At 35.8% G+C, this 26,705-nt stretch overlaps 1 protein-coding gene and 1 pseudogene across 1 annotated transcript; one reads left to right on the plus strand and one right to left on the minus strand.

The window, feature by feature from the left end:
- Positions 1 to 679: 679 nt before the first annotated feature.
- Positions 680 to 14,131, minus strand: ASB17 (ankyrin repeat and SOCS box containing 17). The gene is made up of 3 exons (XM_028514185.2): positions 13,263 to 14,131; positions 3,790 to 4,069; positions 680 to 1,086 (listed from the first exon to the last, which is right to left on the minus strand). Exons 1-3 carry the CDS (start codon positions 13,661 to 13,663, stop codon positions 880 to 882), a joined length of 888 nt encoding a protein of 295 aa, XP_028369986.1. The 5' UTR covers positions 13,664 to 14,131; the 3' UTR covers positions 680 to 879.
- Positions 14,132 to 26,338: 12,207 nt separating this feature from the next.
- Positions 26,339 to 26,460, plus strand: LOC114498323 (annotated as a pseudogene).
- Positions 26,461 to 26,705: the final 245 nt, after the last annotated feature.

Raw genomic sequence — 26,705 nt, forward strand, 5'->3', positions numbered from 1 at the left:
GGTACAAACTTCCAGTTATAAAATAAAAGTCTTGGTGATGTAATGTGTGGAATGGTGACTATAGTTAATAATACTCTATTCTATACTCGAAATTTGCTAAGAGAATAGATCTTAAAGGTTTTCATCACATGAAAAAATTTGTAACTGTGTGGGGATCATTTTGTAGTGTATGCATATATTGAGTCATTATGTACACCTGAAACATGTTATTTGACAATTAAATCTCAATTTAAAAATACTACAGAGCTAGTATTTAGATATATTACGTACCAAAACACCAAAGCTCCATATTATAACTTAAGGCAAGTTATTTTTAAATATAATCCACTGCTGTCACCCTGCTCCCAACCCCTACCTTTTAGTTGACTATTTCTTCACCTTGTATTATTTGATACTGTGGCTGTTAAAGAATTACAAATTCTTCTCAAGGAAGGAATGATGTCTTAATTTCCTTAGTTATTCCCTACTACCAAATATGATATTTTATTTGCAAAAAGGCTTAGTAAATAAATGTTTGTTGACATAACTGCTTAATATAAAATAATATTTATCTAGCTTATAACATACTAATAAGAAGAGATTCACAATTCAGAAAATTAACATGACCAAAATTTCCACAAGTAGCAATAATGCTATAAGGCAAAACAACTTTAAAGAATGGATCAAAAAGGTAAATATAAAAATAAAATGCATGTATTTCTTCCACTGTATAGAAAGGTAATGGGCAGAGCCATATGTTGATTTAAAATTGGTTCATTTAGGGTGTCGTGTGAAAATATATTTCCTAAGGGAATATTTAATGCAATAAAAATTTGCATGAAGTTAGTCATTTATTAACTTCTAAGACATACGATGGTGAACTCAGGAAAAACACGTGTGTTAACTTTCTAAATTCAGGTAGTTCTGTAGACGAACAGGAATTAGAAGTGAAAATATCCCATTTGGGAGCATGTTGTTGGCCAGCAGTTGAGACCTGATGGTCATCCTGCAGAGGTGTAGCAGCTCGCAGGGGTCTCGGTGTCTCGTTGAAGGAATGTAGTCCAGCCAGTCTGAGATAATCGGACGCCTTCCTAAACTCAGCTGCGTCTGAAGAAAAGGGAAATGTTTTCATTTTGTTATGTGAATCATTGGATTAGTTCGAGTTAACATTTTCATTTTTTATTCAAGTGTATAAAATATACCTTAATATTTTTCTAAAACACTTTCACCTAAGGCAAGTACTTTTACTCCCATTTCATTCTTACAACTATATATAAACTTTAATATGTCTAGGACACATACATTATTTCTTACAACTATGAATCTGCATGTGTTTTAACTGTAGGTCATATACCTATGTTTTATTAACTTCTTCTAGTGTAGTATTGTCAACTTGGATATGCACTGGAATTATCTAGGGCACTTTAAAACATACAGTCCCAAGGGTCTATTTCACAAATTCTGATTCAGTTGGTCTGGGGTTAGGCAGAGACAATATAAATTCTAAAAATTCCCTGAAGTGATTCCTATCATTATAGAGAACAACTTCATACTACTAAGCCATGAGAAGACCTGACAGGAGGCCCACCCATATGAAAAGATAACTTTTAAAGTTTCAGTTAAGGTTCTTTTTTAGAGATTTAATTCCAGAAGCCACATGTTAGTAAGTTGATTTAGGAGTAAAAAAAACATTGCTGTATTTCACAGACATTTCACCAGTAGAACCTATACTCTACAAACTCTATGACACTCTCACCTAAATGCTGTATAATTTTTCATTATTTATTCAATGCTCTGCTACTTAAAGAATATCTAGTATGTGCTCCAACTGAGCTCGGTACTTGGAATAATGCTAGGGTGCACAAAACAGACAGTCTGTAATGACAGAACTGCTGTCCAGAGGTAAAGCTGTCTAAACATATGTTTACAATGAAATACATATGCTGTGATACGGAAAACTAGTGCAAGTGTGGAAATGCAAAGTAGAGGCATTTAAAGTGTTTTTTAAGGCAGTTTTCATGCTATCTTTCACCATCTTGCTCAATGCTACTTCACTTTAGGTTATTAAAATGCAATTAACTGGAAGCTAAATTTTTGCCCCTTAGGTGATCTTGGTCAACTTACTCTGTCCTGGTAAATACTTTTCTACTGTGATTGTGCCTTGGGAATAGCAGTTATGGTATTGGTCTAGAATTGTTTTCATCTAGAATTATTATGCAGGACTAACACTAGATAGAGACAAGCAAATTACTGAAGATGCATAAAACCTTAATTGTTTTTGTATTAAAAAATTGGTTGCTAAGGCCCTGGCCGGGTATCTCAGAGCATCATCCCAATATGCAAAGGTTGCAAGTTCGATCTCTGCTCAGGGCACATACAAGAATCAACCAATGAATGCATAAATAAGTGAAACAATAAATCAATGTTTCTGTCTCTGTCTCTCTGTCTCCCCTTTCTTCACACTCTCTAAAATCAATAAATTAAAAAAATTATTGCCAAAATAACTTGACTAATTTGTTCTCAGTCAATTTTCAACTGTTCCAGGCATGGTTGATTGATGTGCACTGTTGAAACTTAAAAAGAAAACAAAAACAAAACCAGCAGAGTTATATTTATAAGGAATTTGTTTCTGAAGTTACACATTTAAAGATAAGGGGAACTGCTAAAGTCCTTGGTAATTTTACTGGTTTAAATTTACAGGAGTAACTTTCCCTTGAGCAGATTTACTTCTTGCTATACTAGTAGGCACGATACAGTGGTGCTGAAACTTGCAACTTGTTTTGTTAGGGTAAACATGATCTCCACATAATTTTTTTTTTATTTAATCCTTACCCGAGTACATGCTTATTGATTTTAAAGAGAGGAGAAGGAAAGGAGAGAGGGAGGGAGAGAAACATCGATGTGAAAGAGAAACATTGATCAGTTGCCACTCGCATGTACCCCAACTGGGACCCAACCCTCACCCCTTCAGTTTATGGGATGGCATTCCAACCAACTGATCCACATCGACCAGGGCACATATAGTTGATTGTTTTTCTAAGTTTGGTTTATTTCCAAAAATGTTATCAAGGAGAAGCCCTCAACATATCTGAAGGATATTTTCCACTGAACAAATTTTTTAAGACTTTATATTTTTATGCTCAAAATTTTGAGCATAAAATGAGCAATATTTTGAGATTTTGAAAAGAAAAAAATCTGTATTCTGATTATTAAAAAATCTGTATTTGTGGGGAGAAATGTAACTCATTTTAAATTTTTCTATTGTGAAAAAGGTCTGATAAAATTTTGTTTTTTATTATATTTTATTGTTCATGCTATTATAGTTGTCCCAACTTCCCCCCCTTTTCCCACCTGCATCCAACCCCTCCCACACTCAGGCAGTCTCTATGCCTTTGTGTCCATTGGTCATGCATATATGTTCTTTGGCTGATCCTTTCACCTTCTGTCATTCATCGCCTCCCCTCCCCTCCTCTCCAATGGCTATTATGTTTTTTAAGAGACATAGAAATCCTTATAAGGAGATTTTTTATGTAATTACAATATAATAATAACAAATTTATTTACTAAGTGCTAAAATAAACTATAAACTTAGCTTTTGAAATTTCCTCACTATTTATAAGACAAAATTATGAAATAAAGGACTGATATTTGAGATAATTTGGATTTTGTCTATTTTTACAAGTATATTCTCGGTGATTAATTTTTCAGTGGATGTAATCAGATGAAAAATTAATTTCATTCTTATCTACGATTTTATATTATAGTTGATCAATATTTGAGCCCAAACTCAGAAAACAACTCTTTGCTTACCTCTATTTCCCTGATTGAAATGACAGGAAGCACTCTGGAACAGAGCACTAAACATGTTTTGGCATCTTCCTGGATGTCTACCAGTTCATGATCAACCATTATCCTCACTCTTGAAGGGTAGAGCAGTATTGTTAACACAATGTTGATAGGATTTTTTTCTCTTTCTAAGATTCCATATTGCAGGAGTATTTTTAAGATACTGGATTGTCTTGTCTGAGCTACATAAAGTAGAGGTGTGATGCCACTGAGTGGGCTGGGGCAGTACACTGGTGTGAAAGTCCTGTGAATCAAACAAATGAAACCTCATTAAACATACAGTGAAGAAGTGTGGTAAACACTTTATCTTAACAGTAATAGGAAAATAGTAGTACTACCGTATGTATTAAATGTCTTAACTTTTAATGTAACTTTACATATGATGTCTTAGTTTTTTGCTCTATGAATCTAGACAAAACTGAAGGTTAAAAAAATAAGAAAACTTCTACTACATATTTAACCCCCCTTTACACTTGTAAGAACAAACCAAAAAAGATTTTCAATGTGTACAAAGTTTTAGTAACAGCAATTCTGTTTCTCATTTGAAAAATCCATTGTGATTACAACAAGTATTAGAAAGCTGATGTAGCTCTGGAAACTCTAAAATGGAAAAGAGAAAAAGGCTTTTTTTATTGTACTTTATTAATGGAACAGAATTATGTGACCATTTTGATATCTTTCTGTTTTTATTGTTCTTGATTATGTCAGAGCTGAGCTTGAATTGTGTTTGAATATTGAACCAAAGTAATAAGTACAACTACTTTAATTCTGTTTTTTCACTTTTATAAAATTAGAATTGGTAGTTGCAGGTTTAAGAAATGTAAATGCCATATCAGGTCCCACAAGGGCAAAATTTTATTTTCTTTCCTCAGAAAAGTTTTGAAAGCCCTCTGAGATCTTGTTTTTCATGCAGTGCTATGTGATGACTAGACTTGAAAATTTCTCCCCCTGTGACAGAAATGAAAATTTTATTTTTTCTAAATTTACATAGTCCTTGCAATTGTTTCATTTAAGAATATTTATGTTTGCTGCTGAATTGGTCCCTACATGTAGATAGGACATACCATAGAGGCTTTTAAATTATCAAGACTTAGTTTGGCCAAGTAAACATGGCATATAAACTATAAATTCTGGTTTGGGACAACTATGCAAAGCAAAGGAAGCATTATTCAAAGAGAGGAATTGTAAGATTGCATATACTTACTTAAGATGGGAGGCAACATGGTATAATGCCATAAACAATGGAGATTTAAGGGTTCTAGGTTCTAGGTTTTGGTTCTAGCTAGTATGCTGGGTAAGTCAGTCTCTTTGAATGTCAGTTTGTTTATGCATTAATGTGTTCATTTATTTATTCATTTATTTAATACTTGCTTGTTTGGAGCATACCAAGTAATAGATATGCAGAGACAAAAGATATAGTCCTTGATGTCAAAATGCTTATTGCAGTGTAGTAAGGGAAATAGACAAGTAATTTAATAAATACAATGAAAGTTATAATTGCTGAAATAGATGAATGGTTGGGTGCTCTAGAAGAGCTAAGGAAGGGCACTTACTCTACTGGAATAGTCATTGCTCTAGGTTATCCTGGAGCTAAGGCTTGAAGGATTAGTAATTATTTGCCAATAAAAAGGTTGGAAATACTCTTTCATTTACAAACAGAAATCAACATTGGAGGAGTGTTATGCCTGAACTAGCTATATAAAATTAATATTTTGTATTAGATAGATTTTTTGGTTGGTGTGTATTTGAGAGTCCTGGAAACCTCCTCTGTGGTGATTTCTTAGACCAACTACTTTATCTCCAAAAGCTTCAGTGAGCCTTATATGACAATATTTTGTGATTTACACAAAATAATAGGGTGGCATCGTGCATATCAGCGTTTTGGAAATTGAGAAGTGAGTTTTTGCCATAACTCTGCCCATGGTACTATCTATATTCTTCTTAGTTCTGTATATAAGTATATGTACTATCCCTGGAATCATCTCCAGAGCAATATTGTACTGGACATCTCAACTTTGCCACAAGTACTTCCAACACACATCCAAAGTTGAACTCCTAAACTACTTCTCCTTTGGCATTCCTATCCTGCTTATTATTATTCACCTTCCCAAAACACCACTGCATTCAACTCTTTCACATTTCTTTGATTTGTACATGTTATTTTCCTCTCTTTTCAATTATGTCTTGCTCATTGTATAAGACTCTGCCTAATAAACTCTTTTGTGAAGTCTTCTTTGATTACCTGACCTTCTGTTATTCCTCATGGTACTTTGTGCATACTTCCATTAAACTCTTATTACTTTGGGCAACATCTCTAATCTTTTATTTCACACCTTCAAAAATAAATGGGTGAGCATGATGAACTGTAAAAATTTAAGTTCCACAAGGCAATAATTTTTGTCTGTTTTAGTCCACTGTTACATTCCTAAATGCCTAGAACAATGCCATAGTATATACTTAAATTAAAATTGTTAACTGATATTTTCACTGTTATCCTGAATATATATATTCCTTAAATCTATTCTGTAGCTTTTAGACCTAACAAAGTTTTTAGGTAAGTGAGATTACTTAAATTTTTCAAAAGCAATCTAGTTTATTCACCTTGCTAACTCTAAGAATTTATTTGACTTAAAAGTCTTGTAAATATGGAAATTCAGGGAACTTAGGTAAAATAGCACAAGTAGCCCTCGTTAAGATTTAGAGATACTAGTTGATTTTAAGATACTAAGATTGACATTACCATTTAGAGGCTATTTTGGACCAAAAATGTTGCAGACATAACTAAAACTCAAATAGGTTTAAAATGTGATTTAAAAGTCTAATCTGTACCCAAATGACATATGATTAATCCTCATGTTTAAAGAGCATGCTACTGTAAACCAAAATTTGCTTAATCTGTACTGACAGTTAATTATAATAGTACTTATATGGATGGAATGAGGCAAGCAAAGCAGGAATCAGTTTTTAAATGTGAGGTTAATGAACTGAATCCTCTGTATCTGAAAACCTGTCACACACGCTTATGAAATGAGGCATAATATTTCCATATAGACATGCAGGGAATGATTTAGTTTTAAAGCTTTAATAATTATTTCTGCTTTTTTTTTTTACTATTTCTCTTTTGGTTTTAAGATGCTAAATTCAATAGCTGTTGCTCCATAATTTTATCTTTGCTGTTTGATCACAGTTGACTTTCTTCAAACCATGTTTTCTCTTGACTCAGTGGGACCGTTTTCTCCAAATTAAGCATCTACCTCTTTGACTATTCTCAACCCTCTTTCACTGGTTTCTTACAAAACCCTCAATATCTAAGTAGATGTGGCCTTTTGACTCATTTTCATTTGACTAATTGTTCTCAGGCAATTTCATTTATGACTATAACTTCAACTACCGTCTACTAATTTATTCAACAAATATTTATTGAATGCATATGTATGCCAGCACTATTTTGGGTGCTTGAGATACATGAGTGAACAAAACAAAGAGGCCTCCTTTCTTGATTATGTTGTAGTGAGGGGTAACAGACAATACCTAGTAAACATAGGAAACAAGCAGATTTTATACTATGTTAGAATGTTTGATAAGTGCTGTGGGAAAAGAAAACGTAGAGCAGTATAAGAAATATGGAAGTGCAGAGGGTGTAATGAGGGCATTTCCAATTTTATTTTATTTTATTTTATTTTTTTAATCCCCATTTGAGGATATAGAGGGAGAAAGAGGTGGGGAGGGGGGGGGGGAGAGAGAGAGAGAGAGAAAGAAGAGAGGAGAGAGAGAGGAGAGGAGAGGAGAGGGAGAGAGAGAGAGAGAGAGAGAGAGAGAGAGAGAGAGAGAGAGAGAGAGAGAAACATCAATGTGAGAGATAATCATAAGTCAGTTTCCCATATGTGCCCCAACTGGGGATGGAACCTGCAAACCTAGGAATATGTCCTGAGCAGGGATTGAACCTGCCACCTTTTAGTGTATGAGATGACCCTTCAACCAACTGAACCACTTTGTCAGGATGGCATTTGCCAATTTTAAATAGGGTGAAAATAGGAGAAGGCATAACTGAAAGGTGACATTAGATAAAAAGGAAGGAGCTGAAGTGAGCCATTTGGATATTTAAGGACCCTAAGGCAGGAGAGTGTATCATTGTAAGAAGAGTAAGGGAGCCAGTATGGCTGAAAGAGTGAATAGGGTAGGAATAGTAGGAAAGAAAGACAGAGATCATAGGATGCCACCTCAGGTAGAGCCTAGTAGATCACTGTAAGGACTTCATCTTGTACTCTAAATGGAATGGAGGAGCCATTGGGGATTTTGAGTAGAAAAGCAACAGCAAGATCTTACATTTGTTGAGAATTTGTTATGAGATAGAAGGAGGTATAAGGTAATAACAATAGAGGTGATCGAATTCTGTATATTGTTTGAAGGTAGAACCAATAGATACCCTGACAGATAAGATGTAGAATGTAAGAGAAAGAGAGACAGCAAGGATGACACTATATCTAACCACCTATTGTATATCTTTACCTGGATATCCATTATGCAATGCAAACTCATGTGTCTAAAAATAATTCTGTAGATATATGTAGTAATCTTGATAGATTTGTTACATGATCTTTGTGGTAGGCTGGATAACGCCCTTTCAATATGTCAAAAGGGATTTTGCAGATGCAGTTAAGATTAACATCTTGAGGTGAGATATTATCCAGATGGGTGAAATGAAATCACAAGTGTCCTTATAAGAAGTGTCAGGAAACGATGGAAGCATAGCCAGTGAAAATGTGACTGCAATGATGGTTTTGAAGATGGAAAAAGAGGCCACAAACCAAGGAATGCAGGCAGCCTCTGGAAGCTGATGAAAGAAGACATTCTGCCCCAGAGCTTCCAGAAGGAACCAGTCTTGCTGACACCTTGATTTTAGCTCTATAGCCTCATTTTGGACTTCTGTCCCTCAGAACTATAACATAATAAGTGTATTGCTTTAAGCCACGAAGTTTGTGGCAATTTGTTACAGCAGCAAGAGGAAACTAATACAACCATAAGCCAGTCTCCAAATTTAGAAATCTGAAGGTTGACTCTTTTCTCTCTTTGATTTTCCACTCATTGTATCTTGTTATTTATATGTAATAATATCTCTTCCCTATAGCTGTTGTTTTAGTTTAAGTCCTCATGATAATTTACCTGGACAATTGTGATAGCAATGAGTGGCTAGGGGTTTGAGGGTTTGGGATAGGGGAATGGTACAGTGGAATTAGTTCTGCCCATAAGACTATTTTATTTTTTTCTGGTTAAAGCACTTTATTGATTACAATATCAATTCACAGCCAACATTATTTCACAGAGCTACTGTACAAATAAGTCAATGAATCACTGTGCAAGGAAGATCCAAGAGTACTGTTAAATCATGGGACAAATCCATCATATGTTTGGTTTAAAGTCTAGTACATTAACCTTTCCCATAATCATACTACTAATGTTTTAAATATACATATAATTTAAGTTGGAACAGTGTGCCTGCTATAAAAATTCAGTTTCAAACTACTCCTCTAACTATTACCTCCTTTTCAATCAGATTGCTTCCTCCAGTCCTGCGTATATAGAAATTCTGGAGCTGTCATTGTACCTGGAGTGTTTGAACAGTCTACTAATTGATTTCTCCACCTCTTGCCCTAGCTTCCCCTTCCACAATCCATTTTTCAAATGGGAGGTGATAAATGTTTTCATACTACAAGTCTGACCTTCACTAGTTGGGCATCACCCATAGTATAAATTTTAAATTCCTTAATATGGCCTACAAAGTCCTTCAAGGTTTTATTGCTAGGCATCCCAACTCACTCTAGCAATGCTGAATTGCTATAGTCACTGAATATAACATGTTTGTGTTTCCTTTGGCTTTAGTTATTTTTCTGTCTGTCTAAATTACATTTCTTCAAGAAAAAGGCAATGGAAACTCCCTTTCATCTTTGAAAAATCAAGATATTACCTTTTCTAGAGAGCCTTCTCCGATACCTGCTCCTCCCCAATAGTGTTAACAATGTCCTCTGTTCTACCTGTACTTGCTTCTATTTTGGTACTTGCAGTGTGATTATAACTTTTTATGGTTCCCTTACTAGTCTAAACACTCTCCAAATTGAGAAAAATACAGGGTCTGGCACAAATAACACCTTTTTCATTACAAGATCTTTTATTACAAAATCATAAGCATGTAACTCTGTAACAACAATATCACACTCAAGCACACCACATGACATTTTAGGTGAACTGTTCAAATTAAAACTATAAATTATTACACCCATATTATTACCCTGCCAACCACACTCAAACAGGCATTACTTCTGCCCTGTATTTCTACTTCAGTTTTTTATTTCCAACAGATAACACAGTGCCTGGCACTTGAAAAAATGCTTAATATAAATGATTATTGTTATTTTAACTGAATGAGATCAACTTTTTTTAACCACTAAATGTCTGTCATATAGTATTACTTAGATCCTTTTTTAAATTCTCTTTTGATGACATTTTTAAATTGTTTTTAGAGAAAAAGTAAGGGAGAGAGAGAAACATCAATGCAAGAAAGAAACATTGATTGGTTGCCTCCCATAAGTGGGGAGGCAACCTGCAACCTAGGTACATGCCCTGACTGGGAATCAAACCAATAACCTTTTGTTTACTAGATGATGTTCTGACCAACTGAGCCACACCAGTCAGGGCCATTTAGGATCTTTATTGCAGGTTTGTTGTAAAAATGAACAAACATGTTCTATTCTCTCCTTAATTCTATCTCCTCTCCTCCAGGGACCTATCATACACTTCATTGTTAAAATAGGGAAATTATCAAACTGATTTATATACAAGGGTGGGTAACCAAAGAATAATGCTGCTATAGAAATAGAAACTAACAGAGTAAAAGAAACTTAAGGTATTCATTATGAGAACATAATAGCTGTGTTTAAATATCTGAGAGGTTTTTATGGTGGAAGGAGATTAAGTAGACTGTTCTCTATAGCTCTGGGCCAGAATTAGAGAAATGGAGGCAAAATCAGTACACTTTGAGGAAGAAGAATATAATAAAGCTGCATAAAAGTTCACTTTTTCATTCAACACAATCTTGAGTGAGCACTTGCTATGAATCCGCACAGTTCTGGGCACTGAGGATTCAGTGTTGAAAAAGTAGTCAAGGCTCCTCCTCTCATGGAGCTTACTTTTAGCAAGAGTAGATAGTGAACAAACAAATCAATGAAAAAAAGAAAGAACAACAGCAAATAGTGATCAGTGTTGAGATTTCAAATAGAGTGCTATAATGACCGAGTAACTAGATGGTGTGACCAGGGAAGGCCTCTTTGAGGTGACATGTACACTGCAATCCAGCTGGTAAAAAGGAGCTAATGGCGGGAAAACCTGAGTGAGTTAATTTTTTCAGGCAGAGAGAAGGTCTTCAGGCAGGCAGGTATTAACTTGATGTTCAAGAAACAAAAAGAAGTACTTGTTGGAATAGAGTGTTTAAGGTAGAGAATGACATGGGATTGAATTTGGGAGAAATAGGGGCCATCAGGTAGGACTTTTAAAAAAATGTGTATTGAATTTGAATTTTATCCCACTTGTAGACAGAAAACTTTAGAGGACTTTAAGTGTGAGTGATATTACCTATTTTACATTTTTATAAGGCCACTGAGGTTTCTGAGTCAAGAGTAAATTATAGAGGTTGAGAGGGAAGAGTGGAAGCTGGAAGACTTTTATAGGAGCCTATTTCAGTTGCCCAGGCAAGCTGTTTGTTTTTGTGAAGTCTGAGGTTCATCGTGCAGGTGTCAAGCAGACAGCCTAATAAAGGAGGAGTCTGGAGCTCACAGTCAAGAGGAAAAGATTTGGGAGTCTTTGGCATATGACTATTTATAGTCATGGGACTGAGTAAAACCCCTGGTGAAAAGAATATGGCTGGGGAAGAGAAGAGTCTTTGCACAAAGGAATGGTTTGCCCCAGGAGACAGTAAACTACCACTAGAGTCGTTCAAGCAGAACGCAGGCTAACAGCAACCAGGGATGCTTTACAAGGGGTTCTTGCCTGAGGGGTTTGCTAACGAATTCTTAGGCTTCATTCTGATCTAAAATTCTATGATTCTGAAAGGCCCTAACAATGTTTTGGTGTGTAGAATTGACCTGCAGTTGTGGGTGCATCTCAGTTAAAGGTTGTTAATTTTAAAACTGCCACTTAAGGCAGTTGTTAATGGTACTCTGTCATATCCCACTGCATGTTTTTCTTCCTTTCAGTTTTCTCCTCTTACCCTCTTATTTAATTTTTTAAAACCTTTCTTCCTCTGTTTTACTTCATTTTTCTTTTTCATGCATCAGCCAGAGATGCACATAGACATTACTTAGTTCAGCTAGTGACACTCTGTGTTAGAAGCTGCTGACCTCTGCTATAGTTACAAATATAGTGGTCCTTAAAACAACCAAAAAGTGCTATTTGGGGGTTTTACTTATTGATATTTTATACACAGCAATCAGTTCCTGTACTTGGTTGATCACTAGGGAAAGCAACCCAGTTCTCCAATACCACTATGATGCACAATCAAGAAAACAGCTCAGCTTCAGGCAGAATCTAAATTGGCTTAGTCTTTAACTTATCTGTATTGTTTTTCATTGTATACATGCTTCTATCACAGTGCCTTACAGTGCATCATACATAGGAAGGTGATAAATAACTTCTAAATGAATGAACAAATGCACGTCTAATCAAAAAGCAATACCTAAAACTGAAGAGTCAGTTGAGGTTAGTGCAAACTAAGTAGTGTTAGACTCTATGCTATGGACTCTACAAAGAGTTCACACTGGAGATTTATTTTTACAAGATCCTTAGTGGTATTGCCTAGATTGCCTAGGCATGTCCAGACTAGATTGCCTAGATGACATGTCCAGACTATGTGAAAGTTTGGTTCTATAAAGACTGAAGCAAATATTTGACTTTCACTGTGCTCAATTTCTGGGGAATTTGGGGTCAAATTTATCAATGTTTAACATAGAAATAGGGAATAAGTGTGTTTAATAAGTATTATTAGGTAAATTTGTATGTATATTCTGAATTATTCTTTGAAAGTCAATTTATTTTGAATATTAAATTTATACATATATAATAGTTATACATTCTCAGTATGCTCAAAAAGAAGAGATCACAATATTACACAAAACAATAAAGTTATCTAACATTGCATTACCTAGAGCATTGACATGCCAGTGTTACAGAACAGAACAACTAGTTATTTACTGGTATATAATACTACAAGTATAGGTAAAAATTTATTGAACAAACAGGAAGGGATGAAGGAGTGAACATATGAGCATTCAAGTCAGTATTTCTTATCCATATATAGCCACTATGCATATTCATTTTAGAAACAGTAGCAATAGTGTAATCGCCTAAATAAAATCTCCTTATGCGGTGAAAACATACGAAACCATTACCTCCATATCAGTGCCAGGTTACAGCTTCTGTCTTGAACATAGTCTTTTGTCTTCTTGAGAAGCAATTCGACAAAGTCAGGATTACCTTTTCTGGCAAAAACCCAGTACAGAATTGTATTCACACATATTTCAGTAAATTCAAGATTAAAATTTAGTTCAAAACGGTATCCTGATTTTTCCACAAATGCAATATAATCTGTGAGCAGTATGTCAAACCCATCCAAGTCGACATACCTCAGGATTTTTGCCAGTGTTCTGTAAATTCGAGGTTCGTAACAGTGATATCCCCATTGACCCAAAAACTGCAAGGATGGTCTTTTAACAATTTTGTCCACAAGATTGCAGAATATATTGCTTCTTGGACAAGAAGTCTTACGACATATTTTAGAAGATTTACTCATTGCTACTTAAGGCGATGATCTACAAATAAATTCATAGGAAGTCATATTGTAACCCTTCAGTTACATATTTTGATAATGAGGTAGGCTTCACTCTGCAAACAGGAAGTGCCCTTTAAACTGTGGCCAGAAAAATATCATACGAGCGATTACCATAGAGTACTGGATGACATCACAATAGATGGAGATCTGTCATCAGCGTAGGTCAGTAATTGGAATAATATATGTAACTGATGACATTTGGGAGAAATGCTGTGCAGAAATGGCACGTGTGTGAGCTAAGATACAGTATTCTTAATTTTCTAAGAACTCAGCTCAAGAGAGTATGCATGCTTATCAAGTGCTATAAGTATAGTCTATACATTAGACAAAATAATATTAAGTCAGATTGATTATTCTTTTATGCTGTCATGTAAGTAAAGAGCTTGTAACTAGAATGTGAAAGTCCAATACTGTTGTTCTCATGTTCTGCATGAGAACTGCATGTTCTCACTGAATACTCATTGAATATTTTCCCTATTTTATAGTTGAAGAGACTATTTTATAGTTAAAGTAACCTGCTAATAGGCACTATACTAATTCTTAGAAAAGGGTCATACACTATGAAACAAAATATGAAACAAAATTTGTAAACTTTTTTTTAAATTTTATGTTTGATAGAGATTACTTCTCTATAAATTAAGCAGAATATATACAATTTGGCCACTCAAGGAGCTTCAAGTTTTATGTGGTATCCTTGCTGGGTAAAGTAAAGGGGAAATATGTTGTGGTTTTATCCTTATTTAGTAGTTTATGCTTCAGCCATTTTTATGTTAAATTTAACACTTGGGTGTATTTAGGAGCAAGTTTAAAGGTACTTTTTTTTCTTTTGCAATTTTTTAAAAATCACATAAATAATGTCTCTTTAGTATAAGGAAGTTATTATTTTGGGTTTACTATAATATGCTTCCCCTAATAATGCACTTAATTCTCTAAACTCTAAGCTCTCTTTTCCCAGCATAGCATGAAAACAAAATATTGTCATCTTTCTGAAAACCTAGAGTTTTGTTGTTTTCCTGTACTTTCTCTTTTTATTTTCTCTACCTCAAAAATATATTTTTAAGTTGAACCATTTTTATTGATTTCTTAATAATACTGTACATGAAGGTTGTAATATTTGAAACATTATAAAGCCAGTGAAAAGTCTCTCCCCAAGATAATCATGTCAGCAGTTTTATGTATAGCCTTTCAAATATTTTTATGCTTATATGGCAATAGATATATTATTATTTATTTTGTTCTTCTTTCCTACATAAGGGATAATATTACACATAACTGGTTCAATGAGCTGCTTTTTACTTATATAACAACATCTCATAGGTTTATTTGTATGTTCATATATATAACAAGAAACTCTTACATACCACTTACTACATACCAGGTACTATTCCAGTACTTTATGTATTAACTCCTTTGATCTTTTTTCTTTTACAACAACTACACTTCACAGATAAGGAAGCGAATGATCTGTCCAGTGAGTGGTAAAGCTGGGATTTGAATCAGACTGGCTGATGCCAGAAGCTTCACCTCTAGTCTCTCTGCTTCTCTAAAAAGAGAAAGCTGCCTTGCCATTGTTATGACTAGCTTATGACTAGAGATCATGAAACAAGAGCTCTGCAATTAACCCTGCTTTTAGAAAGAATTGTTATTATTAAAGTAATAACAATGTATAAAATTTCAGTGAAGTTTTTCTGTATAATTTATGATTTGAATGTCAGTGAGTATGCATATTTTTCTATTCAGAAAAAAACAAGTCATTTCCATTTTGAATATAATAACCAGAACATATTAAGTCAAAATTGGTGCTGCTTTCTTTAGTTTAAAAAAAATTACAGTTACTAATGGTAAACAGCAAAGACATATTCAGTAGACCCATGTACTGATTAATAATGACAGTCAACATACATTGAGTTCTTACATACTCATGGTATTACATGTGCCTTATATGCATTTTCTCATTTAATCCTCATAATTCTCTACTGTTACCTCCAGTTTATGGTTGAGGAACCTGATATTTAGATTAGTGAAGACACTTGCCAGAGGTCATACATGTAGTGAGTAGCACAGGTCTGGACAAGGCTGAGCCTGCAGTCCTTTGTCTCTGAGTGTGGCTGCCTTCCTGCTTCGTGTGCAGTAACACCTGCTCCAGACTGTCGCTTATCCATCTTATGTTTGTGGAAGGCAGGAAAATCACGAGAAGTCTAATGACACTGAAAATGTGTTTACCAGCTTTAATAAATGTCCTGATTTAAAGAAAGATGTTCCATACATTATATACAAGTAGTTGAAAAATTGTGACTTTACCTAAATGTCTTACTATGTTTTTTAGTGCTTAAGGCTGAATAACCTAAGCATAGATTGCAGCATGTTGATCTCTATGAGCTGTGAGTAAGCCAAAAGCGTATAGGTCCCAAATGCGGTCTGAAATTCCTGCTCAATTTTTCCTTTAAGTCAGGGTATTTCAGGCCTAGGAGTTACCTGGAAAGCTTACACTTGAACCATTATTACTCATTAATCCTTTAAGTAAATTTATTTTTATTAGATTCCTAAGCCTATAATATGCCTGGGCTCAGCACAGTTACATATTGTTAAGGAGGAACCATATCAGGAAAATCTGGAGCAATGCTTAAGGATCCAGAAAGTACAAAGGGTGTGGCCTAGTTGTACTGGATAACTCTGACTAAGGGGAGGTGCATGGACAAACTCGGCCTGCTAAGTAGTTTCACCAGAGCTGAGCTCCGCGTGTGAGTCACGGATGAGGGACATGTCTGTACAACCTCAGCAAACTGTAAATCAAATGTCAGGATTGTATATGACTATATAATCCTGTATATAAATGATTATATAAAATCATTGTTTGTAAAAGTTTTATCTATTCCATAAAGTTTATATTAGCTCTTTGCCAGGCTTTACTATTCTCAATACCATTCATCTCTAATATCAATTTACATATTTAAAAGTCCAAAGTTAGAACTGAGAGAAGAGGGAATTCCTGACTTTTAAGTGTGGGTAGGGATAGTGTGCATTTCTAAAGGTACAGTGAAAAACACATGTACATATTATATGATGCCTTAAATGTGTATTTAATATAGTTTTGTGTCAACTTTAAAGGGTACCTTAAAATATATGGTAACCTGAATTTTTACTCTTCTATTTATGAATTGAGGCAACCATCCAGGAACACTTTGAGTCATAATCCTGGCTCCCTCAGACTTTTGGCCTGCACAGCACTGTGGTTGTCAGGCTTGTTTCTACCTCATGGCAGCCACTCAAATTTTTAACTCAATTGTTAGGCATGAATTTTAACTAAAATTTTTGAGCTAGGCTATTTTAAGCCATATATCCTGTGCTACCTTGTACGTGAATTGTCCTTGGGACTATGTTACTGCTCAGGCTAGTCAGCTGTGGCTAGGGAAGATAGTACCACAAAATATGTAGGACAGTCATGCATCACAGACAGGGATTCATTCTGGAAAATGGATCATGAGGTGACTATTGCTTGACCATCACAGTGTGCACTTATGCAAACCTAGATGGTGTAGCCTATTGCTCCTAGACTACAAACCTGAACAGCATGTTACTGTACTGAGTACTGTAGGTAATTGTAGATTGATGATAAATATTTGTGTATTTAAACATAGGAAATGTTCAGTAAAAGTGTGACATAAAAGAGAAAAAAGTGGTACACCTGTACAGGACACTTACCATGCATGCAGCTTGCAGGACTGGCAGTGGCTCTGGGTGAGTTTTGGAGTGAGGGGGCGTGAGTGTGAAGACAAAGGATTTCACTGTGCACTACAGTAGACTCTTTAAACACTGTACTCTTTGCCTACACTAAATTTTTAAGAAGATTATTCTTTCTTTAATAATAAATTAACCTGAGCTTACTGTAGCTTTACCTTATAAACTTAAAACATGAACACATTGTACAGCTGTACAAAAATATTTTTCTTTATATCCTTATTCTATAAGCTTTATTCTTACTCTTTAAATTAAATTTTCTTAGCCTTTAAAGTGTTTTTGTTAAAATCTAAGACACAAACACATACATCAGCCTAAGCTGACACAGGATTAGGATCATCGATGTCACTGTCTTCCACCTCCACATGTTGTTCCACTGGAAGGGCTTCAGGGACAAATGCACACATGGAGCTGTCATCTCCCATAGTAACAGTGCCTTTTTCTGGAACGCCTCCTGAAGGACTGGCCTAAGGCACTTCTTGGGGAGGTGTCACTTTTTTCAGACATGTTTTTACTGTGGTTTGCTTGATTTATTTCTATTTTTCATCATAAATGTGCTTGTAAGCAGATAAGTCACCATGAACATTCCTCTCTATCAATGAAAACCTTTTGGCATTGGGATCTCTGTTTTTAACATTTTCAGGAGCTTGTTAAAATGGTCTGCAAAAGCTTCTGCTAAACCCTTCACTGTGACTTTTCTTGGGGGTTCTTCTCTTGCAGTTTTCTTTTTTCTTGTCTCTTCTTCAGCTGTGCATTTCTGTTCCAGTTCCAACAATACCTCGTTAGTCATTTTCTCAGGAACCACCTCTAAGAGCTCCTCAGTGTTATCTGCATCCACAGGTTCAAATGTTCGTTCTCTCAACCATGGTCTTGTCAATTTCGAAGCCTTTGCACCACCATGTGGGACAACTGTGACATCACTAGGCAATAGTTTTTCAACTCCATTACCTTATGGAGCCACTCTTGTATATGTTGTCTGCCATGGACCAAAACATCATTTATTCAGTGCAGGGCTGTATTACAATTTAAAATTAAAATAAACACATGGATTATTTATATTAAGCATTAGAAATATGATAACCTGTTGAAGAATAATATGCACATATATGAAAATTTTAGCTCTTTAAAAGCCAAAGACCGATACCTAATCCTTCTAATTTATACTAAAATAATTTATTTCTATGCTTTATTCTTTTCTGTTTTTATGCCAGTACTATACTGCTTTGATTACCATAGTTTGTAGTATAATTTGAAGTCAAGGAGATGATACCACCAGATTTATTCTTTTTAATATTACTTTGGCTATCGCAAATTTTAGGATGGTTTGTTCTATCTATTTCTGTGAAAAATGCCATTGGAATTTTGATAGGGATTACATTTAATCTGTAGATTGTTTGGGGTACTATGGACATTTTAACAATACTAAATTTTCCAGTTTATGAGCATAGGTGACTTTACCATTATTTGTGTCTTCTACCATAATTTATTTGTTCATTTACTGATGGTCAAGAGATTATTTCTACCTCTCAGATATTGTAAATAATGCAACAATCAATATAGGATTGTAAATATCTCTTCAAAATCCTGTTTTCAATTCTTTTGGATAAATACCCAGACATGGGGTTGCTAGATGATAGCATGATAGTTCTATTTTTAATTTTCTTGGGGCAGCTTTTGTTTTTTTTAAGGATTTTATTTTCAGAGAGAGTAGGAGGGAGAAAGAGAGGGGCAGAAGCATTGATGTGTGAGAGAAACAATGATCAGTTGCCTCTCACATGCCCCATAATGGGGACCTGGCCCAAACCAGGCATGTGTCCTGAATGGGAATGGAACCCAGGACCTTTCAATTCACAGGCTGGTGCTCAATCCACTAAGCCACCCCAGCCAAGGCTAGAGGAACCTTAGTACTGGTTTCCATAATGATTGCACCATTTTACATTCCCAACATCTCACAAGAGCTCCAACAGTGGCCATTCTAACAGGCATGAGATAACATCTTACTGTGTTTTTTTCTTGCATTTTTCTGATAACTAGTAAAATTGAGCATCTTTTCATATACCTGTTGGCCATGTGCATGCCTTCTCTAGAGAAATGTCTAAGACCTTTGCCCCATTTTAAAATCAGGTCCTTTTTTTTGTAATTGTGTTGTAGGATTACTTTATATATTTTGAATACGAAGTTTTTATCAGATGTATAGTTTGCAAATATTTTCTTTATTCTGTATGGTGGCTTTTTACTTTGTCAATTGTTTCTTTTGCTGCACAGAAGTTTTCAGTTTCGATGTATTCCCACTTATTTAGTTTTACTTTTGTTGCTTATGGAACTTTTATTTTTTTTATTTTTTTTTAATATATTTTATTGATTATGCTATTACAGTTGTCCCATTTCCCCCCTTCTCTCCCCTCCACCCTGTACCCCCCTCCGACCCACATTTCCCCCTTTAGTTCATGTCCATGTGTCATACTTATGAGTTCTTTAGTTTCTACATTTCCCGTACTATTCTTGCCCTCCCCCTATCAATTTTCAACCTACATTCTATGCTACTTATTCTCTATACCTTTTCCCCCTCTCTCCTCCTCCCACCCCCTGCTGCTAACCCTCCATGTGCCCTCCATTTCTGTGGTTCTGTTCCTGTTCTAATTGTTTACTTAGTTTCTTTTGGTTTTGCTTTAGGTGTGGTTGTTAATATTTGTGAGTTTGCTGTCCTTTTACTATACATGTCTTTTCTTTATCTTCTTTTCTTAGATAAGTCCCTTTAGCATTTCATAAAATAAGGGCTTGGTGATGATGAACTCCTTTAACTTGACCTTATCTGAGAAGCACTTTATCTGCCCTTCCATTCTAAATGAAAGCTTTGCTGGATAGAGCAATCTGGGATGTAGGTCCTTGTCTTTCATGACTTGGAATATTTCTTTCCAGCCCCTTCTTGCCTGTAAGGTCTCTTTGGAGAAATCAGCTGACAGTCTGATGGGAACTCCTTTGTAGGTGACTGTCCCCTTACCTCTTGCTGCTTCTAGGATTCTCTCCTTCATTTTTACCTTGGCTAATGTAATGATGATGTGCCTTGGTGTGTTTCTTCTTGGGTCCAACTTCTTTGGGGCTCTCTGAGCTTCTTGGATTTCTTGGAAGACTGCTCCCTTTGCCAGATTGGGGAAGTTCTCCTTTATTATTTGTTCAAATACATGCTCAATCTGTTGCTTTTCCCCTTCTGATTCTGGTACCCCTATAATTCGGATATTGGAACGTTTAAAGGTGTCTTGGATGCTCTTAATCTTTTCCTCAATTTTTTGAATTCTTATTTCATCATGCTTTCCTGCTTGGTTGATTCTATCTTCCTTCTGGTCCACTGTATTGTTTTGAGACTCAGATTCCTTCCTTTCACTATTGGCTCTCCTCCGTATGTCTTCCTGCATCTGTTTTATGGTAATCTGCATTCTTTCATCTAAATTTCGTCCAAAATCAACCAGTTCCGTGAGCTTTCTGATCACCAGTGTTTTGAACTGTGCATCTGATAGATTGGCTAGTTCTTGGTCGCTCAAAAGGATGAGTCCTGGGGGACTGACCTGCTCTGTTGAAAACATAGTTTGTTTTTTGTTTTTTTTTTTCCCCCTGTCTCTCCTTTTTTTTTTTTCCCGGTCTGGTTGCTCTTGTTACGGTGGGGGGCGGAGCCTTAGGTGCTCACCGGGGCTGGGCACCCCAGTCGCTAGATTGTGACGTTATATGTGGGGCGGGGCGGGCGCGGGAGCCGGGTGGGAGAAAACAATGGCGGTAGTTCCGTTCCCCTGGACTCAGACCCTTGCCTGGGCTTCCGGGCCGCGAGTTCTGCCCTGGTCCACAATCACTACCCCTCTGGGTCTGCCAGCCGCAGCTTGCGTACTCAGGGTTCACCGCTGCCTTCTTGTGTGCCGGATGGCTTTTGCGCCGATTTCGCGCCAAACCTTCCCCCGACCTCCGCGCACCGCCGACCCGAGCCAGCCCCGCGCCCGCCCGGCTGGTCTTCTCCTACCAGTCCGGATGAATGCGTCTACTTCAACTTCTTGGCTGCCCGACTTCCATTCAGATAAATCCTCTGCCGGATCTGGGTGTTATTCTGATAGTAAATTATTGTTGTAAATTATTGGTTTTCTAATCTTGGTTGTACGAGGAGGCACGGTGCGTCCACCTATTCCTCCATCTTGCCGGAAGTCCGGCAGTCACTATTTATTTTTTTATTTTTAAAGTATATTTTATTGATTATGCTACTACAGTTGTCCCAATTTTTAAACTTTATTTTAAAGATTTTACTTATGTATTTTTTTAGAGAGGGGAAGGGAGGGAGAAAGAGAGAGAGAGAAACATCAATGTGTGGTTGCCTCTCACATGGCCCCTGCTGGGGACCTGGTCTGCAACCCAGGCATGTGCCCTGAATGGGAATCGGACCTGCAATATTTTGGTTCACAGCCCGTGCTCAATCCACTGAGCTATGCCAGCCAGGGCTTGCTTATGGTTTTTAATGTCAAATCTAAGAACTCAGCATCAAGACCAATGTTTTGAAGATTTTCAAGTCTGACATTTAAATCTTTGATCTATTTTGAGTTGATTTTTGTGTCTGGTGTAAGATAAGTGTCCTTTTTTTTTTTTTTTTTTGCCATGTGGATATCCAGTTTTCTTAACACTGTTTATTGGAGAGACTATGTTTTCCCTATTGTGTAGTTGTGGCATTCTTGTTGAGATCAGTGGACCATATATGCATGGATTTATCTCTCGGTTCTGTTTTGTTCCATTGGTCTATATGTCTGTCTTTATGCCAGGACCATACTGTTTTGATTACTGTATTATTCTAATATATTTTGAAGTCAGCAAGTGTAAGGTGTCCAGCTTTATTCTTATTCATTAAAAATTTTTTGATATTTGAGGTGTTTGGTGATTCCAATGAATTATAAGATTTCTATTTCTGTAAAAAAATGGTATTAGCATTTTGATAGGGTTTACATGAATCTCTAGATTGTTTCTGTTAGTATGGAAATTTTAACAGTATTAGGTTTCCTAGTCCATGAACACAGGATTTCTTTCTTTCTTTTTTGGCTGTACAGTGGTATCTCGTTTTATTTGGCATTTCTCAATCAGGTAACAAAATTAAGCAATATCAGCCATTTAGAGATCCCCTATGAATACCCTTTGTACATCTATCTATAATCTAGATATTATCTCTGCATCACTTGTTGATGTGAGACTCTCCCTGTCTGTGAGCCAATTGTCAACTTTGCCTCTTGTATCATATTTAAAATACATTCTTCATTTTGATATAATGTAACCCATTAACTTTTTTACCTTCTGGTTTGTGTCTTCTAGGTCTTGTTTAACAAATCCTTTCAGCCCCACTCGCATCACAAAGATACCCTCTGACATTTTCTTCTTTGAACTTCATTGTTTTATCTTTCCACGCAACCTCAGTCCATCTGTAGTTCCCCTTCATACAAAGAGTGAGGCAAGGACCCAATTTTATTTTTCTCCAATACTGAGGCACTATTTCCTGTCTCCATTGATGTGTGGTGCGTTTTATCATCCGTCACATTCTCCTATGCACAGAGGTTTGTCTCTGGCCCACCGGGCTGGTCTGTTCACCCACAATTACCACCCTGTTTTTGTTGCTATGGCTTGGTGGCATGTGTTACTGTCTGGCAAGATGAGTCTTTCTTTTTGGTTTCTCTTTTCCAAAGTGACCTTACCGATTTAAGGACCTGTATCCTTCCTTAGACAATTTAGAGGACGAGGGTAGAGTCTCTAAAATAAAAATCCAACTGGAATATTTCTTGGGTTATACTGAATATATAGACTAATGGAAGGAAATTAGCATCATGATAATGTTATAGCAACCAGTCCTTGGTGGTAGGCTGTCTCTTCATAATTCAGATCACTTTCTATTTCATTTTTTAAAGTTTCAAAATGTTCTCCAAAGAAATTTTGATTATCTCGTTGATACCTTACTTCCTGGACACTTTGTAATTATTTTTACTTGTCAAAGGTATCATGTTTTATATCTTTTAGTTGTTTCTTGCTGTTGTAAGGAATGAATGCTACTGAGTACTAAGTTCTTTTTCTAAAGATCTTGCTAAACTCTTACAAATTTTAATAGTTTGTTTATTGATTATAGTGGGTGTTCTATACAGTTTGGCATATTATTTGCAAATAATGACAATTTTAACTCTTCCCTTATGATCTTCTTACATTTTAATTCTTTCTTACATCTTTTTACATCGGCTAAAGCCAGCAGTATTGTGTTGACCAGTAGTGGGGATATCGGGCATCTTTGCCTCATTTCTGATCTTACAGGGTAATGCAGCAGAAGTTTTTAGAGTTAGATGCTTTCTGTGGGCCTTGGATATAAAGACTCCCAGTTGTTGACCATAGTCCATCTTTCCGTTCTTCCATAGGATTTCTTATAATTTATTGAAATATATCACTTTAAATTTCTTTCAGCAATGTTTTATAGATTTCAGTGTAGAAGTCTTTCACCTCCTTGGTTATATATACTTCTAAGTATTTTATTCTTTCTAATGCTATGTTAAATGGAATTTTCTAAATTTCCTTTTTTTGGATGGATTATTGTTAATATGTAGAAACACAATGTTTTTTTATATTTTGATTTTGTGTCTTGCAAGTTCACTGAATTTTAAAATTATTTCTAACTTTTTTTTCCTGGAATGTTCAGGGTTTTCTGCATATGAAATTATGTCATCTTCAAGCAGAGATAATTTCACCTCTTCTTTTCTTATTTTGATGCCTTTAATTACTTTTTTTCCCAACTGCTCTAGCCAGGAAGGACCACAGTACTATGTTGAGTAGTAGTGGCAAAAGTAGGCAATCTCACCTTATTCCCAATCTTAGAGGAAAAGCTTTCAGTTTTTTACTGTTGAGCATGATGTTGACTGTGTACTTGTCATATGTGGCCTTTATTAACTTTAGATAATTTCTTTCCTAGTTTGTGTTATTTATCATGAGTGTGTTAAATTTTGCCAAATACTATATCTTCCACTATTGATAGGATCATGTGATTTCCTCCTTTGTTCTCTGAATGTGGTAAATAACATTAACTTATTTTTGTGTGTTGAGCCATTCTTGCATACCAGGATAAATCCCACTTGTTTATGGTGTACAATCCTTTCATTATGATGTTGGATCCAGTTTGCTAGTATTTGGTTGAAGGTTTTTGCATTTCTATTGGCTTGCAGTTTTATTTTCTTGTCTGATTGGCTTTGTAATCAGGGCAATGCTGTCCTCGTAAGTGAAATTGGAAGTGTGCTCTCTCTCCGAGATAGACCAGACAGAAACCACTCCCTCATCAGCCCCCTGAAAAGTCACAATACTGAATACATGCTCTAACTTTTCCCTCCCATGGGAGAAGTGGGGCATTGGGAGTTTACTCTTGATAATGCTGTATCAGGAAGAGGAACTACAGAGAAGGGGTGCCATGAGTTTCCTCTTGGCTGATTTCATACTTGCCTGTGGTGCAGGGGCTTTTTAAGTGTTTTCCAAATTTCCCACAAAGGGAATTGGTGTGTGCATTATTAACTCAGTGTCTCATTGCTGGAGGGAGAGTCTGGTGCTTCCTATTCTACCATTTTGCTGATGTAACCCCCTACCTCTATGTCTTCTATTAAGCATTTATCATAATACACCAGCATTTTTGAAAATTCAAACAAAATTATTGGAATCCCGCACTTAAGCAATGGTTGAGTGTGAACTAATATATAAAAGAGAAAAAAATCTAAGGGACAAATTAATGATATATTTCTCTAGGTTTTCCTATCATTATTTTTACATGCTTAGATTATTAGGAACTAAAGTTTCTAGATCTTTTGTTAATCAACTGTCATGTGGTTCCTTTTGATAATGGACACTAAATAGTATAATGACAATTTTTTATTGAGGTATAATTTATATGCCATTATATCAATATTTACTCTTTTAAAGTGTAATGGACAATGTTTTTGGCTGGAGTTTTATAAAAATCACCAAACTTCTAAAATAGATGTTTCTTCTATTATGCTATTTCCTCCCATCCCCTAAAAGGAAAGGGTATGATACTTATTAATAATTTAAGAAAGCATATCTGCCACAAGCTTAGACACCAGTAAGTTAAAGGAGGTATGGGGTTTAAATTTTCATTCTTTAATTCATCATCATTCTCCTTTTTTTTTTAAGTCCACGATTATGCTTATATAGATATACAGTTAACTCTTGAACAATGTGAGGGTTAGGGAGTTGACACCCCCCCACACTCACAATCGAAAATCCATGTGTAACTTTTGACTCCCCAAAGATTTAACCACTAATAATCTCCTGTTGACTGGAAACCTTACTAGTAAGAGAAACAGTAGGTAATAGTCAATAAACATATAGTTTATATGTTATATGTATTATATTCTGTATTCTTACAATAAAAGAAGTCAGAGAAAATAAAATATTAAGGAAAACATAAGGGAGAGAAATTACATTTACAACATTTATCCATAAAAATCCACATATAATGTCTGTCTGGAAAAAATCCAGCCACTGTTACTATACTGAGAACTGTTTGTTCATGACATCAATGTAACCTGGCAGCAAAGGAGAGTGGACTCGAATGCACATGCATGAACAGTGACGACTTCACTGTACTAGTCAGTGGGGGCAGTAGATGCCAGTGGATGAGCATGTGTACTGTGTGGCCATCACATTCAAAATGACTGAGTGAGTAGAGCAAAAAGTCTTCATTGGCTTTTGCATTAATCTTGAACATTTCTCTGCAGAAACTATTCAGATGATTCATAAGGCTGCAGTTATGGGCAACTGGTGATTGGCAGTTTCATCATGACAGTGTGCCTGCTCATGCATCACATCTTGTGATGTGATTTTTGTACATAATGTTAAGACAGTGGCTTACCACAGGCTGTGTTCTTACACCGCCTGCACAGAAAGAGGAGGCAGAATAAACTCACCCCATATACACCTCAGCCCAGGTTCTTTGCCTGATCTGTACTGTGAATGGGGGGATATGGAGAAAAAAGAAAGGCCAGTGACAACCAGCTGGTTATTTGCTGTTCTCAGGTAACTTTCATGATTAATTTCCAATTTGGGGAAGCATGTCGATCATGAAAAGAGTGGTAGTGGAGTGCCACTAAAAGGTTCTGCTTGTGCAGGCAGAGCTGATCTAATGCTGTCTTCAGTAAATAGGCTGGGATTGTTTATCATGGAGGAAACACAATTATCTTATACCTTGAGGCTATTTGACAGTATATAATAA

This window comes from Phyllostomus discolor, chromosome 5 (assembly GCF_004126475.2).
Source record: "Phyllostomus discolor isolate MPI-MPIP mPhyDis1 chromosome 5, mPhyDis1.pri.v3, whole genome shotgun sequence".
Lineage (NCBI taxonomy): Eukaryota > Metazoa > Chordata > Mammalia > Chiroptera > Phyllostomidae > Phyllostomus > Phyllostomus discolor.

Coding starts and splice junctions, on each gene's coding strand:
- ASB17 (XM_028514185.2), bottom strand. CDS start 13,663: ATGAGTAAATCTTCTAAAATATGTCGTAAGACTTCTTGTCCAAGAAGC. Junction 4,070..13,262: donor AACCTGGCACTGATATGGAG/GTAATGGTTTCG, acceptor TTTGATTCACAG/GACTTTCACACCAGTGTACT. Junction 1,087..3,789: donor TTTCAATCAGGGAAATAGAG/GTAAGCAAAGAG, acceptor CCTTTTCTTCAG/ACGCAGCTGAGTTTAGGAAG.